Source organism: Plecotus auritus (assembly GCF_963455305.1).
Source record: "Plecotus auritus genome assembly, chromosome: 4".
In the NCBI taxonomy this organism is placed as follows: domain Eukaryota; kingdom Metazoa; phylum Chordata; class Mammalia; order Chiroptera; family Vespertilionidae; genus Plecotus; species Plecotus auritus.
Window position 1 is genome coordinate 130,957,610 of NC_137775.1, and position 16,700 is coordinate 130,974,309.

Sequence of the window (16,700 nt, forward strand, 5' to 3'; positions counted from 1 at the left end):
CTGCATGGGATTGGGTTTATATTTAAAGAGGTTTTCATTGTTTTTATAAAAGGCTTTTTCCCAACAGCATCTTCCTTGGACAAGGAAGAGGTGAAAGTTGATGCATTTTAAGTACCAAAACTCTCCAGCTCCCTGCGTTCACCTGTTTGCAGCTCAGCAGTTCTCAGTGTAGCTCCTGGTTTCCCATTTTCCTCCCTGAGAGCATTTTCCTGCTCATTTCCAAGAGGTTGAGTCCGTAAGTCAGGCTTTACTCCCAGTTCTCTCCAGTGAAAGCATTTTCCCAACTGCTTTTCCATTGACTCTTAGAAATTGTTTTTGAAAAGAGCCTGTATTTCTTCCCCTGAATTTTTAAAACAAAGATTTTGAACACTGGGTGAAGCTACTGGTGAGAGGACTGAGCTGGAAGGAGCTGCCGGGTCCATGAGAGTAACTCTCTCATTTCTCTGATGAGGAAACGGGCTCAGGTGAGGGTTTGCACGGGGTCCCTGGGAGCTAACACCTCCACCTGCACGGGTATCGCGATATCTGGAGCTGGGCTGTCCTGAGCTCTGGGGAGAGGCTGTGACAGGAGCTGGTGAAGGAACAGGAGGAGTCCCAGGGAGATGACAAAAGGGAACAGAGGAGCCTTCCTCTCTGGTAAGATCTCTGTCCTGATGCTGCCAGGAGTCCTTTGGAATGTAGACCTGAAGTCACTCTTCAGTAATAAAGAAGCAGTACTGCCCTGCGTGTACCTATGTGTATCAGGCCATTTGCTTTTTGGACAGTCATGTTCATTAGGATGATTAGACTCTAGGTTGAGAATTCTGTGGGTCTTAGGCGACCCACAGGTTGAGAACTGCTAGCAGAGTTGCCTAAGACAATCAGAAAACACAGATATTTACATTACAATTCATAACAGTAGCAAAATCACAGTTATGAAGTAGCAATGAAAATAATTTTATGGTTGGGGTTCACCACAACATGAGGAACTTTATTAAAGGGTCGTGACATTAGAAAACTTGAGAACCACTGAGTTAGAGGATACCAGGTAGAATGAGTTCTTATATTTCCAATGATAACTTAATATTTGATGAGGAGGGAGCAGTAATGAAAATCCAATTGAGATATTTATAGGGAAATAATAGCTAGTTATTTCTTATAAAAGAAATTCTTCAATGTAATATTACTTAGTATACTTTACGTTTTCAGACATCTCCAAAATTATTTCTAGATCCTGTCTCTGTGTCTAATCTTTTTTCAATGTGCAGGGTGTAAGAAGTTTGAAGCTCACCTATTTTGAACCTCGGTATATCCTGGTGCTACCCATGAACAAGAAAAAATATGAGGGACATCTGCGGAGGAAAGGGCTCTTCAGTCGTGTAGAGATTGAATTTGCTGTCTCCAGGGTGGACCATTATATTAAAATTAATCAGAAATTTCCAGGATTTTTTGATGCAGTGATCAATGCAGGTTGGTAACGCAGCAGAGTTTTATTTCTGAAGATCACTGGGGAGAAATCTGCTTCAAAGTATATTGTTATTGTCGGCTGAGTGCAGTTACTTGTGGTTGTAGGACTGTGGCTGTTTTCTTGTTGGTTCCCTGCCAGGAGTTGTCCTCAGTCCCAGGGTTATTCCCAGGTCTTGTCCATGTCGTGGGGCCATTCTAGAACGTTGCCCACCACAATGTTCATAAACTTAAATGGAGCTAAAAAATTGTTATCGTACACAGTTGCCAATTGACTATATGTTGATAGGATTCTGATGCTTTAAAGTACACTCTCGTTTGCCACAGATGATCTGGATGCTGCCTACCAACAGCTGAGTCAGCTGGTTCAGGAGTACCTTGGATTGGGTGAGGACACCGCCCCAGGTTTGGCTCCACCTGCAGGTACAGTGCTAGCCATTTGGTGCCAGAATTTGTGTGTGAGGAGAGGAAAACAAATCTTTGAGTAGTTAAATACTTATCAACCAGGCTCAAGCTGCGTGTAACTCCTTAATCCCCACACTTCCTCTGGGGCCATCCTTCCCACAGACGGGCCGCATTGAGTGAGCCCTCTGGGCCTGTACCTCTGCTTGTCTTGGTGGCCACAGGGGAACCTAGAGGACTGCCCTTCAGGGATGTGCGGGGCAGAGCCTGGGAGGCTGGCAGCACACCAGGCATGGTCAGCCTCACGGGTCAGAACGCAGCCTTCCAGAGGTTTGGCTCCCATAGGGTCCCTCGAGATGATGTTCTGCTTGGCAGGCTTGTATTTACTGTTGTTTTAGTCCAAGAGATTTCTCTGCATTGCCCTAGCCCCATGGCTGGCAAACTGCGGCTCGCAAGCCACATGCAGCTCTTTGGCCCCTTGAGTGTGGCTCTTCCACAAAATACCACGGCCTGGGCGAGTCTATTTTGAAGAAGTGGCATTAGAAGAAGTTTAAGTTTAAAAAACTTGGCTCTCAAAAGAAATTTCAATCGTTGTACTGTTGATATTTGGCTCTGTTGACTAATGAGTTTGCCGACCACTGCCCTAGCCCTCAAAAAGTTGCGCCACAGAGTGTAGCGGAAGAGCGCGGGTCAGAGCCTGTGAGCCAGCTCTGGTCCTGCCGCTCCTTCAGGCAAGCTGCTTACTGTTCTGAGCTTCAGGTTACTGCCTTCTAAATGGATTTAATGCTCCCCACTGCCTCATGGGTCGTGTGTGAGCAGCAGTGATGTGTAGGGTATGTGAGTACATCTCCTCGGAATCAAGGATTCTAAAGTTAGAATTTTGGAACCTAAGTCATTTGAAATGTATTTATAAGGTTCCCCCAGATCTACTTCATACCCACTAGGATGACTACTATAAAAAAACAAAACAAAACAAAACAAAAACAACACAAAAAAATGTTGGCATGGATGTAAAGAAATTGGGAATGTAAAATGATATAGCTGCTCTGAAAAACAATATGGTGGTCCCTCAAAAAATTAAGAATAGAATTACCTAAAAAAGTAGAAAATGAAAAAAATAGAATTACCTTGTGGCCCAGCAATTCCACTTCTGCATATATGCCCCCAAAGAGCTGAAAGTGAGACATGAACAGATATTTGTATGCCTGTGGTCATGGGAGCATTGTTCACAACAGCCAAAATGGGGAAGCTACCCAATGTCCATGGAAGAATGAATGGATAAACAAATGTGGTGTATGCATACAATGGGACACTATTCTTCCTTAAAAAACAAAGCAATTCTGACACATGCTGCAACATAGATAAACTTTGAGAACATCATGCTAAGTGAAATAAGCCAGACACAAGAACACAAATACTGTATGATTCGCATAGAGGAGGCGAACGCCTTAAAGACAGAAAGTAGAAGAGTGGTGGCCAGGGGCTGGGGGAGTGGGACGGGGTTTCCTTTCCCCAAGAGGAAGGGAGTTCTGCAGACAGGTGGTGGTGATGGTTGCACTACACTGTGAGTGTACCTAACGCCAATGAATTGTGCTCTCTAAATATGGTTAACATGGTAAATTTTATGTGACGTGTTATTTTACCACCATAATAATAAAAACAGAAGATGCCACTAATGGGCGGAACCACATTCACATGTTGCTCATTGTGAAATGCTAACTGGAGACTTTGCTGCTGTGTGGATGCCCACAGCTTGGTGTACACGTGGTTTCTAGCCCCTGTGACTCTGACCAGGTAGGACAGAGCCAGTGCGTCCTGCCAGGCCGGGGCAGGCGGTCCCGAATCCACCAGTTACACTGGCTGTGCGGTTCTGTAACTGCACCGTCTCCCCAGGTCAGGGGCCCCGGGTGTTCCAGAATGAGGACAGGTGAAACTGCTACCACCCTACTGATAATGATAGATTCCCCGTCTACACGTGTCTCTTAGAGGCGAGTAAGGAGAGGACGATCTACCCCCTGTAGTGCCCCTGAGGAAAGTGTGCCCTGTGTGAAACAGGCACGGGCAGAGGAGTGGAGGGCGGGCTCAGTCCACAGTCCCTGGGCGTTGGTGTGTTTGCATCAGGCAGCGGCTCTTTAGTACCTGTGTCCGCTCCCCGCACTCCGCGCGCCCTCTCCCCACCCCCCCCCCGCTCCCCCGCCCCCCCCCGCCACCCGCCCCGCGCCCCGCAGCAGCGCTGTCTATCTAATGAGGCCTCCGTAGCTTGGTGGAAGTTTCTCTTGAGGAAATCTGGCTCCCTTTGCTTTAAATCCTTGCTGACCCAGCAGCCTTCTCCTGATCTTTAATTTGGTCCCCCGGGTGGACCTGTCCCGTTGGGGGCTGTCCCTTACGTTAGAACACCCAACCCCAATCCCTGAGCCAGGCCCATCTCCCACTGTAAATTAATAAATTGGAGTTCTGGCTTTTAAATCAGCCCCTTGTGGGTTTGGGTAAACATGAGTCAGTCCCCCGAGCCTGACCAGTTCTGAGTAAGGAGGAAAGTGCGCTTCTGGGTCCGTGGCCCTGGGGCACCTCTGAGTGGTGGTGCCTGTGCAGGACTCTGTCTCTGACTCAACAGCCAGGGGCGGAGGGGGGTGGGGGGTGGGGGGAGGGGGGCGCCGCGCAGCAGGGGAGGGAGGGGAAGAGCCATAGGGGGACAGAGTAGGGGGAGGGGATCCATCTTCATCGTTTCTTATTCTGCAACTGCCAGAAACTCTGTTGCATGCAGTTGCTATTCAGGAAATTAATAGACCAGATAATGTGTGCATAGGAAAATGGACTCCCATTTTTAAAGGTATAATAAAACTTCATTTTTTTGCACTAATTAGGTTAGCCCTGTCTGACTTAATGAAAAGTATGAATTATAGAATTTGTAAATTCTCAGATCAATTAATAACTGAAATAGGGCCATCCAGTTATTGACTAATAGAATTCCATCTTTCGAAAAGCAGATGGGAGTTTTTGTGATTAATATATCAAATCACTAAACCCAACAGCCCCCGTTTTTCTGGCAGGTTTAGTATTTTAGAATATAATATGTTTTTCTTAAGATGCCACTTACTTTCTTATTTATACAGATAATTTGTTGGGGAAGTTTTTTTTATTTCTTAGTTGATGGTTTAAGGATGAATTTGACTTTTTTGTGGAGCCTAAACATTATTCAAGTGAGTATTAAAAAATTCTCATTAACATTGTCCATATTCTAAGCTTTTGTAGTGTCTCTAGTGGCCCAAGAGTAGAGCCTGGGCCTCTGAGATTCACAGCAGGGAAGTATTGCCAAGGAGCATGGGCCAGGTGTTTACAGGCTCAGTGAGGGGGCGGGGCCAGGTGTTTACAGGCTCACTAGAGGCAGGCATACCACAGCTACCTCCAGGTGAAGGTTATGATTCCATCAGGGTCACTGCCACAAGCCCTGCCGGCTCTCACCTGTTTGCCTGGCACTCTGATGTTAATTTCTGTAGTTTAGGTATATCTATATAAATATTTATATTACTTATATAAGTGGGACCCCTATCCTGTGAAAGACAGTTTTGTCTGAGCAATTAGAAACTGGACTAAAAGTAGGAATCCTTAATTTTGTATTCTCAATGTCACCAAAAATAATTAATTTAGAGAAATCACTTAAACTCCCATTTCTTTTTTAAAAAGTCAACTCTATGTAATATTATGGAACACTGTTAGAATCCAGTCTTCGGAGCTGAGGTATGCCCAGCTGGCTAGAGCATCTATGTTACATGTTAGTACACACAGGAACCTGATGGCCAACAGCATTCTTTTCATAGAAACAGGGATCCTGTATCAATGCATACTGGAAATTATTCCCAAATATTTGATGTTATAATGACTAGAGGCCCAGTGCATGGATTCATGCACTGGTGGGGTCCCTCGGCCTGGCCTGCAGAGATTGGGCCAAAACCGGCAGTCCAACATCCCCGAGGGGTCCCGGAGTGCGAGAGGGCGCTCTGCAAAGTTGCTGTCACTCTGGCAGCTCCTGTGTTGAGCATCTGCCCCCTGGTGGTCAGTGCATGTCATAGCAACCGGCTGGTCCGCAGGTCGCTTAGGCTTTTATATATACAGATGATTTTATCTCTAGTAGTTCTATGTTGTTTATTTGTAACTCAGAATGCAGTTTTAATTCCTTTTCTTAAACAATGAGAGTGGCACAAAGTGGTAAAAGTAAGCCCCAGGTTATCCTGAGCTTATAGCAGGCCCATCAGCCTGGCCCAAAAAAACTAAACCTACAGCAGAGGAGAGACTAACTGAATTTTTGTTCCATGCAGGTATAAAATGGTGACTTTGGGTACAGAGTAATTATAAACACTCGAGATCTTTAGACCTACCATTAATTAAAAGTGTGTATCAATTAAAGTACATAATTATCTTATTTTTTTCCCTATAGCAATACAGGTAAATATTTCTAAACTATGAAGACCAAAAAAAGCCAAGTAAACAATATAGTTTCTGTAAAATTAGGAAAAACTCACTATATTCACAATTCAGTGTAAGGGATACCTTTACCCTCCATGTGTCTCCATACAGCCCATTTCTGGAATAGTCAGTGCTTCCAGTAAAGCTTTTCTTTTCCTTTTTAAATTTTCAATGGTTTTAGAGAAAGAGAGAGAAACATCGATTTGTTTCTCCACTTATTTATGCATGCATTGATTGAGTCTTGTATGTGCCCTGACCAGGGATCAAACCCACAACCTTGGTTTATTGGGATGCCAACTGAGCTGGGTAACCAACTGAGTTACCCGACCAGGCTCTAGCAAAACTTTTTAAAGAGCCAATCCAACTTCCACCCTGCGTTCTCGCTATAGAGATCATAAAATGAAATTATACTTGCAAGTCTTTCAGAATTCTGACTAATGATGGAGGAAATTGATGATGACGATGAGCAAACGGGAAATTGATCAATTTGCCAGTCCATAAAGTGGTGCCTTTATCTCTAATAATAAAGGGTATGGCATCATTTGGCAAATTACACGAACAGTTAAGCTGTGGAAGTTGGGGGAAATCCTGTATGTCTGATTGCAGGAAACCAGGAAGACTTAAAGAACCTCAGCATTGGGTTTCACTCTTCTTATATTGTTCTAGATTTGTATGTGGTAAAAAGAAATAACATAAAATGTGCCATCTTAACCATTTTAAGTATACAACTTAGTGTCATTAATTACACTCATAATATTGCCTAAACATTACCACTACCTGTTTCCAAAATTTTCCATCACCGCAAACAGGAACTCTGTATCCATTAAGTAATAACTTCTCCCCGGCCTTGGTAACCACTAACCTATTTTCTGTCTCTATGAGTTTGCCTATTCTAGGTATTTTCACTGTTATTATATTTGGTTTTAACCTGTTTCTTAACTAAATTTGTGTTCTAATTTATAAGCAATGTAAACTCGGGAGATAAGAATGATAAACAGGGCATCCCCCCAGAAACCCTACCAAGAGGCAAGCTCTTCCCTGTCCCCACCCTCTTCCACAGAGACGTGTGGTCTGAGGGGATGCAGAGGATGCGCACCTACACTACCTGGAGAAGTCCAAGCTCATCTTTGTGCAGGAGAGGGGATGGCGGCCAAGAGCCTGCTTCACTCTGGGGATGGCCCACCCTGGGAATCACCTGGGGGGCCTGATTTGTTTGGTCTCCCCCAAAGTGAGCTGAGACTAGTTTCTTCAGGGCTGTTCTAGGCTGTGCTGCCTCTGAGTGCCATGTCCTTAGACTAGCTTAAGGTGCTATAGGGACACAAGAGAACAGCAGGGCTTCTATCATAAACAGTGCTTATTGGGGTGATGGTGTCCCTGAGACTGTCCATGAGACCCAAGTCACTCAGAGAACTTGCTGTCATAGTGAACAAAGGAAGCAGTCCCCCTCTGCAGCATTGCCATTGACAGTGGCCTCTGCGAGCATTTATACAAAACATCTATCTTTATTGTTGAAAGTATTACACATCTCCCCGCCCCCCCCCTTTTTCCCACTGGTCCCTCCACCCTGCACCCATGCCCACTCCAGGCCTCCACCACAATCTTGTCTGTGTCCATGGACTATGCATATCCTATATAATAAAAGGCTAATATGCAAATCAACCAAACGGCAGAATGACCAGTCATTATGATGCGCACTGACCACCAGGGGGCAGATGCTCAATGCAGGAGCTGCCCCCTGGTGGTCAGTGCGCTCCCACATGGGGAGCACTGCTCAGCCAGAAGCCCGGCTCACCAGCAGGCTCATGGCTGGTGAGCGCAGTGGCGGTGGTGGGAGCCTCTCCCGCCTCCAAGGCAGCACTAAGGAGCAGAGAGCCCGGTTTCTGGCTGAGCAGCGCTCCCGCTCCCTGAGTGGAGCAGGCCTAAGCTGGCAGGCGGACATCCCCCAAGGGGTCCTGGACTGTGAGAGGGCACAGGCTGGGCTGAGGAAACTCCCCTCCCCCTGCCACCCAGTGCATGAATGTCATGCACCTGGCCTCTAGTATGCATATAAGTTCCCCAGTTAATCTCTCCCCACCCATCCATGCCCTCCTTCCCTCTGAGATTTGTTAGTCTGTTCCATGCTTCTGTGTCTCTGGATCTATTTTGTTCATTGGATTCTTTTGTTCATTAGATTCCAAATATGAGTGAGATCATGTGATGCTTGTCTTGTTTTGCTTAACATAATACTCTTCAGGTCCCTCCAAGGGACCTGTCTCAAAGGGTATGAGATCCTTCTTTTTTATAGCTGCGTAGTATTCTGTGGTGTAAATGTACCACAACTTTTTTATCCACTCATCTACTGAAGGGCACTTGGTCTGTTTCCAGATCTTAGCTATTGTAAATTGTGCTGCTATGAACATAGAGGTTCATACATTCTTCTTTATTGGTGTTTCGGGTTTCTTAGAATATATTCCTGGAAGTGGGATCACTGGGTCAAATAGCAGTTCCATATTTAATTTTTTGAGGAAACTCCATACTTTTTTCCATTCTGCATTCCCACCAGCAGTGCCCTAGGGTTCCCTTTTCTCCACATCCTTGCCAGCACTTATCATTTCTTGATTTTTCAGTGATAGCCATCTGACAGGTGTGAGGTGATACCTCATTGTTTTAATTTGCATCTCTGATGATCATTGACTTTGAGCATTTTTTCATGTGTCTCTGGGCCATCTGTATGTCACTTTGGAGAAGTGTCTATTTAGGTCCTTTGCCTATTTTTTAATTGGGTTGTTGTCTTCCTTTTGTTAAGTTGTATGAGTTCCTTATATATTTTGGAAATTAACCCCTTATCAGATGTATCATTTGCAAATATGTTCTCCCATACAGTGGGCTCCCTCTTCATTTTGTTGATGCTTTCTTTTTCTGTGCAAAAGCTTTTTATTTTAATGTAGTCCCATTTGCTTATTTTCTCCTATTTCCCTTGCTCTTAGAGATATATTGGAAAACATATTGCTACAAGAAATGTCTGAGATTTTGCTGCCTATGGTTTCTTCTAAGATTTTATGGCTTCACGACTTTTAAGTTTTTAATCCATTTTGAGTTTATTCTTGTGTATGGTGTAAGTTGGTGGTCTAGTTTCATATTTTTTTTGCATGTACTAGTATCTATTCAATTTTTCCAACACTATTTATTGAAAAGACTGTCTTTACTCCATTGTATGCTCTTGCCTTCTTTGTCAAATATTAATTGAGTATAATGGCTTGGGTCGATTTCTGGGGTCTCTATTCTGTTCCATTGACCTATATGCCTGTTCTTGTGCCAAATACCACACTGTTTTGAGGACAGTGGCTTTGCAGTATAACTTGATATCTGGTGTTGTGATCTCTCAACTTTGTTCTTCTTTCTCAAGATTCCTGCAGCTATTCAGGGTCTTTTATGGTTCCATATAAATTTTTGGAGCATTTGTTCTAGATCTGCCATTGATATTTTAACAGTGATTGCATGGAAAATACAGATTGCTTTGGGTAGTATGGACATTTTAATGATGTTAATTCTACCAATCAATAAACATGGTATATTCTTCCACTTGTTTGTATCTTTTCAATGTCCTGTAATTTTCTGAGTACAGGTCTTTTGTCTCCGTGGTTAAATTTATTCCTAAGTATCTTAATTTTTTGTTGCAGTGGTAAATGGGATTGTTTTTTAGTTCCTCTTTCTGAGAGTCCATTATTGGTGTATAAAAATGCCATCAAGCCCTAACTGGTTTGGCTCAGTGGATAGAGTGTTGGCCTGCGGAATCAAGGGTCCCAGGTTCGATTCCGGTCAAGGGCATGTATCTTGATTGCGGGCACATACCCAGTAGGGAGTGTGCAGGAGGCAGCTGATCAATGTTTCTCTCTCATCAATGTTTCTCTCTATCCTTCTCCCTTCCTCTCTGTAAAAATCAATAAAATATATTTTCAAAAACAAATAAAAATAGTCTTAAAAAAATGCCATCAATTTCTGAATGTTAATTTTGTATCCTGCTACATTGCTGAGTTCATTTATTAAGTCTAGTCATTTTTTGGTGGAGTCCTTTTTTGGTGGGTGGTTTTTGGTGAGTTTTCTATGTACAGTATCATGCCATCTACAAACAATGAGAGTTCTACTTCCTCCTTTCCAGTTTGGATGCCTTTTATGTTTTCTTCTTGCCTGATTGCTGTGGCGAGGACTTCCAGTGCTATCTCTCTATATAAAAGCCTAATATGCAAAGGTCCCCTCGGGAGTTCAACCAAGTGAAAGCTCAGTCACTCACTATGCTGTGCGCTGACCACCAGGGGGAAACACGGAATGAAGGAAGGCGGCTGGCAGCCGGTAGCCACTAGGGACTGTACCTGTGCACGAATTTCATGCACTGGGCCTCTCGTGTTGAATAAGAGTGGTGAAAGCTCCTGTTCTTAGGGAAAATGGTTTAATTTTTGCCCACTACTGAGTATGATGTTGGTTGTAGGTTTGTCATGTATGGCCTTCATCATGTTGAGGTATGATCCTGCTATTCCCACTTTGCTGAGAGGTTTTTATCACAAAAGGGTGTTGGATTTTGGTGAATACTTTTTCTGTGTCGATTGAAATGATCATGTGATTTTTTGTCTTTCATTTTGTTTATGTGATGTTTATTGAGAGCCATTTTGGATGCCAAGGAAGACTCGAAGGGAAAAGGGTGGCCCCGGGGGTCAGGTGGGGTAACAACCTGAATGGAGGATCCTCGGGAGCAGCACCTCTGAGCCACGGTGCCTTAGGGTTCCCTGGGATCTTAGGGTTCTCCTTCCTTCTTCCATCCGGCACTTGTTTCCTGAGTGCTGCGGAGCTTCATGCACCTGCTGGGATTGGTGAGCTGGTGTGCCTCCCACAGAGCTCAGTGTCTCTGAGGCGCTGCCAGTAAACAAGGAAACTGGGGGCGGGGGGGGGGGGGACTTTGTTTGGCTTAGACACCCATCTCCTAGTTCCTGCCCCTGAAAGCAGCCTGGGCCTGCAAGGTGGGGAAATGTAAATCTCATTCACTTAGCAAATGTTCTTGCCACTCTCAGACCTGAGTATAAGTTTTGGTTCTGTGAGTAACCTCTTTATGTTTATTCATTAAAGTGCATGTTTTCAGTTGACTGAGGTTGTTCTAAACTCCATTAACTGAGAGAATTCTGGACACTTAGTACCCCCAGGGGAAGGGATGGTTGTATTCTTCTATATGTGCCATCTCATGCTTTCCAAGGGTCTGGGTGCAGCAAAGCGAAAGGTATTTTTTGTGATTAACTTCTGAAGAGAGTCTTAGCTAACATCTTTTTATATCAAAGCAGGAGACCCCTCAAACAAGAAGACGCCCTCCGGGGTCCCAGCACACCTGGTTCCCTCCCCCCGGCGCCTGGCAAAACTGCAGGCAGACGGCCCGGCAGCAGAGCGTCTCTCTGGGGGACAGGTTTGCACACAGGTCCCTGAAAACCAGAACCAGGAGCTGAGTCGGGGGGGAGCCACCCCTCAGGGAGAGCCTTCTCCCCGTGGTCACGTCGGCGCTGAGGCTCCTGCACAGCCCAGCTCCTCGGCTCTGAGCATTCCCCTGGAGGCCCAGGCCACATCCCCAAACCAGAAGGAGGGCGATGCGCCACAGTCAGCTCTTTCTTCAACAAGAACCACCACAAACCCCCCTGAAGATGAGGCCGGGGAATCCGAGCCAGTAGGAGGTGAAGCAGGGCCGGGGCCCCCTCGGCTCCCTGACCCACCTCCAGCCCCCAGCCCTCCGCCAGACCAGAATGAGGAGTCAGGGGAGGTCGAGGTGACCCCCACTGACCCGTCCTCTGCCGAACCTCCACAGGGGCCTGGCCTGACACCCCTCAGCCCTCAGAGAAGCCAGGCTGAGGAAACTGAGTCAGCCGATCTGCCACCCGGCAGTTCCCATCATGATCCCCCAGGACAGCCGTCCGACCTCGAAGGGGCTCTGATGCTCCAACCATCGCTGGGAGATTCTCAACAACCCCTGGAGGAGGGAGCCCCAGAGGCGGAAGTCAGGGTCAGCACTCCTTTCCCAGGACCACCGCACCCCCAAGATCCAGGAAACAGCAAGCAGCCCCAGGACAGGGAAGACCCAGCGGCTTTGCTTTCCAGAAGCCGGCTGGCCCCCAGCAGGCTGCCCCAGCCGCGGGTCCTCGCTCCCCTCCAGAGCCCGAGGCCCTCACCCCTACTCCCTGCACCCCGCCCAGCCCCAGATCAACCCATGACGCCCTCTCCGAGGCCTCCACCAGCTCAGGAAGGGGACCCCGGCAAACTTCCTCTCATCAGCCCCCCAAATTCCAAACCACCACCACACCTGAGCCCCCATCCGGGCCACAGTCCTCAGCACGTCCAGGAGGAGAGCGTCAGGGAGGTGAAACTCCCTCTGATCAGCCCCCCCATCCAGGAGCACACACCCCAGCCTGCCCCTGATCTGCCCCAGGAAGAGGAGGCCCCAGGAGTCAGGCTCCCTCGCCTTCCCACGCCCCTGCCTCAGAACCAGGGTGCCCGTCATCAGGCAAGGCCTGCCAAGGAGAGGCAAGCACCCCAAGGTGGCCGCTCCAGCAAGAAGATTCCGGATATGCAAGCCTCACCCCCAAACCAAGAGCCCGTGCGGCAAGCAGTAGCGAGGAAAAAAAAACTTCCTGCCCAGAGAGAGACAACTAGAGGACCAGCTCACCTGACAACGGTGCCGGCCCGGAAGCCACCAGACAGCCTTGCAGCCAGACTCCCAGAGCAGACCCACCAGCCCAGAGACCGCCGCCCCCCCTAACCCCCGCCCTCCCCGGAGCCCTCAGAGGAGCCAGAAAAGCAGAGCCCACGCCCCCGAGATTGCTGAGCCAGCGCCTGGAGAGCCCGGGTTACAGGAACAGGGAAGGGGGAAAGGACAACATTCCAGAAAAAAGGCCCATGCCAACCTCCCCACAAATGACCTGGTTCAGAAGGTAGCTATGTCCAAAAAAGGGCCGTCTTCGAAAAGAGAGCGTGCTGGAGGGTTATCTCAAGAAAATATCACCCTCAGCGGTGATCAGCCCTCCCAGGAGGGTCAGCTGGCCCTCAGGAGAGCTCCCCAGCATGCAGAGTCCACTGCGGATGGTCCCGCCTCCATGGGGTGTCCAAGGAGAAAAGAAGAGGCTCATCACAGGGGAAGGGCTTGGAAGGGAGAGCCGGCGTCAGACCGCCCGGAGCAGGATGGCTCGGCCCCCACCCCGCAGCCTGCCCCAGGGACCCGCGAGACCAGAGAGAGCTCTGTCCAAGGGGATGATGCTTCCAGGCAGCAAACCAATGAGAAACACACCCCAAAACACGAGGGGGCATCACACGACAGAAGCCCTGCTGCACCCCAGAATCCAGTGTCTGCTGAGGAGCAGGGTGGTCGGCAGGAGAGGCTGCGAGCGAGGGGCAGCCAGGGCACCAAGGTTTAGCAGTGCCAGTGCCCTGAGGAAGTGCTGACCCAGAACGGAGAGCATGGCCAGGGCGCTGAGTCCACACCCAGCTTCCCTCTGCAACCGGAGCCCGCACCGCCCAGGCCAGCCACTGGGTTCTTAGAAGACAGCCAGTCTGTGCCCTTCGGTGCCTCTTTTGTGGCTGGTTATTCAGCCTGGAAGAGCAGCCCTTATAAAGAGAGACACCAGCCAGCAGGGCCCGCCCTCCCCACTCCCCCCACCCCCCTCCCCGCCAGCTGACAGCACTGGGCGTGAAGGAGGTGTCAGCAAGAGCCCTGGTGTCCAGACACATATGAGCCCAACAGGAGTCAGCTGGGGGAGGCAGTGTTGTGTTGCCATTAAGTTTTGTTCTGTTCCTTAGAAAAAACGCTTTTAGATTGAAACACTCTCCTGCCCCCTACGTTATTGAGGGGCCCGGAAGCAGGAACCCCGAGGAAGGAAGCCTCTGCAGTGTGGGGGTCTTGGTCTTTCCCACATGCACAGTCGACGTGTGGGAACCTCTGAAGGCCAGAGGACACGATCTCCTGGCGCGTGACCCTGTGATGCAACATTTCAGGTCCTGTTGGCACATACTGCTTTAAGCTTACTTTTGTTTGAAGTGTGTTTCAAAATGAATACCTGCCTCCCTCTCTGAATAGGAGCCTCTTGTCAATTAGCTCACGCCTTCATTATGCCCAACCATCTGGTTGAATCCGTTAAAAGAATTGGGGGGGGGGGGGGGCGGGATTCAGGTGAATTCGTTTTCATGTATTCAGACCATCAGGATTCTTTTGCTGGCCAGTGACAGGTGTCCAACCCGAGCCAGCTAATGTGAATTTCTTAGACGGGAATGGAACATCTCACACAACCAAACCGTGGGGAGGACGGAGGTGCAGAGATTGGGAACCAGCTGTTGAACATAACCTGTGCTCTTGTCATCTGCATATTTTTGTCATCTGCTGATTCTTATCTCCTGGACCCTTGCCACCTCCTGGACTCTCATCACCTCCTGGACTCTCGTCAGTTCTTCTCTCTGTTTTCTCCTCCGTGTTGCCTTTACTCTCTTTGATACCAATGACTGCATATCAGTTTCTGCACATGGCTGGGAACTTGGCCACTAACATCTCTCAAGTTTTACATCTCATCTCATCTAACAACTGGCAGCTCCCACCGCTAGAATGGGATCAGTTCAAGTGTTCCTTGATCATAAGATTTTTTTAAAGCTTGAGCGAAAGACTCTGGCCCAGCTTGGGTCAGGCTCATTCCTAAACCGGTCTACTCCCTCATATTTAGACCTTCCCATGGTGCCCACTCCTGGAGTGTGTGGAGTCTGCATTCCCAGAAAGAGAATATTGTGAGCAAAGCAGCCAACCCAAGATTCAACTCTTAAAAAGTCACAAGATACTTATTGAATGCTTATTATACTGTGTATACAGTGGCATGCTAAGTTGTGTTTGGCATTCTGTACTTTAAAGTGTAATTGATGACTAAATACCTGTATAAATGTGTCTTACCTTACACAAAAGGTATGTATCCACAAAATTGAATGTATGTCAAATGGTATTTCAAGGGCAGTAGAGGAAATTTATATTTTTTTCTAAATATGTCTTAATTGATTTGAAAAAGAAAGGAGAGGGAGAGAGAGAGAGAAACATTGATGAGAGAGAAACATCAACATCAATCGTCTGCCTCCTGTACTCTACCTGCTAGGGATCAAGCAGGCAACCTGGGCATGTGCCCTGAGTGGGAATTGAACCAGTGACCTCTTGGTTCATGGGTTGATGCTCAACCACTGAGCTACAATGGCCAGGCAAGAAATTGTTATTTTTAAATTCATGATGCAGCTATCCTCTTCTAAAACTAAAAGCCTGTGTTATATTGGTAATTGCCCTCTGATTTATCTGGTTTGTCCGAAATGAAAGGAAGAAGGTGAATTTTAAACATATAACTTATTTTTATTATGTTACTTTATTTAATAAGCATTGATTGAGTCCCTCCTATGTGCCAGACACTGTGATAGTTGCTACATACAATGAGATGATGAGGACACTATATGTAGCTTGCACGTCAGCAGAGGAGACCGTTAGGGTTCGTTACAGCACCATGTGACTTGGGCAGCTGGAGGCCCTACAGAATCTAGGCTAAGTTCAGTGTCATGTAGGCAAGAAAATTATTCACCAACTTTTCCAGAATGTCTTAAGGATACCAAAAAGGGCACTGAATTCCACCTGGGATGTGAAGATTGAATCAGGAAACATTGCCAAGAGCAAGTGGTCCTTCAGCTAAGTCCCCAAGGTTGCAGAATTAGCAGACTGATGGGAGAACGGAAGGTTTCTCAGAAGAGCAAACAGCATACACAGGAGCAAGCACAGCATATTCTAACGATCCACATGTCAGGAGAGCCCTAGGCAGATGTGCGTTCAAAGGGACTTCTGTGCTATGCCAGTGAACATGGAGTTTGATCATCCAACAATGGGGTTACGTTTTTATCTTAGAGGCATCTGTTTGGAAATGGTATAGGGGATGAATTTGAGGAAGGCAATGTAGGAGGCAGGAAGAATGGCTGAAAAGCTCGTGTACTAGTCCTGATCAGAGAGTAAGAGCTTAAAATAAGGCACTGTGGCAGGAACAGGGAGTCAAGAATTATTTGGCTTGGGTGTATGGGAAGGGCAGATTGTGAAAGAGGGGAAAAATAAGGATAACCTCCTGTTTCTTACGAGCTGTGCATGGGACATTTTGGTGGCACCAGTACCTCACTTAGGTGAAAAGTTTAAAATTTTCCTTGATTTCCTCTTTGTGCAGCTGTTTTGGAGGCTCCTCAGTGCATTTGGGTTGCATTTTCATTGGGGTAGTAATGAGTGAGAAGCCAGATTTCTCTCCACTTGATTTGAAGGGAAGCTCGAGCCTCCTTCCCGGGGGTTCGTGATAGTGTGTGTTTTAGTGTGTGTGTGTGTTTCTGTTTGGTGGCATAGT

General features: G+C 47.1%; 1 protein-coding gene across 1 annotated transcript in view; it reads left to right on the plus strand.

Annotated features, from left to right (window-relative positions):
- Positions 1-16,700, plus strand: part of LRGUK (leucine rich repeats and guanylate kinase domain containing) — a gene marked incomplete at its 3' end in the record, with an annotated part of 110,887 nt that overhangs the window by 64,951 nt on the left and 29,236 nt on the right. The window contains exons 14-16 of the mRNA XM_080665161.1: positions 1,248-1,449; positions 1,771-1,866; positions 11,613-12,854. Coding sequence (XP_080521287.1) covers positions 1,248-1,449; positions 1,771-1,866; positions 11,613-12,854 — 1,540 coding nt within the window. The remainder of the gene's footprint in view (positions 1-1,247; positions 1,450-1,770; positions 1,867-11,612; positions 12,855-16,700) is intronic.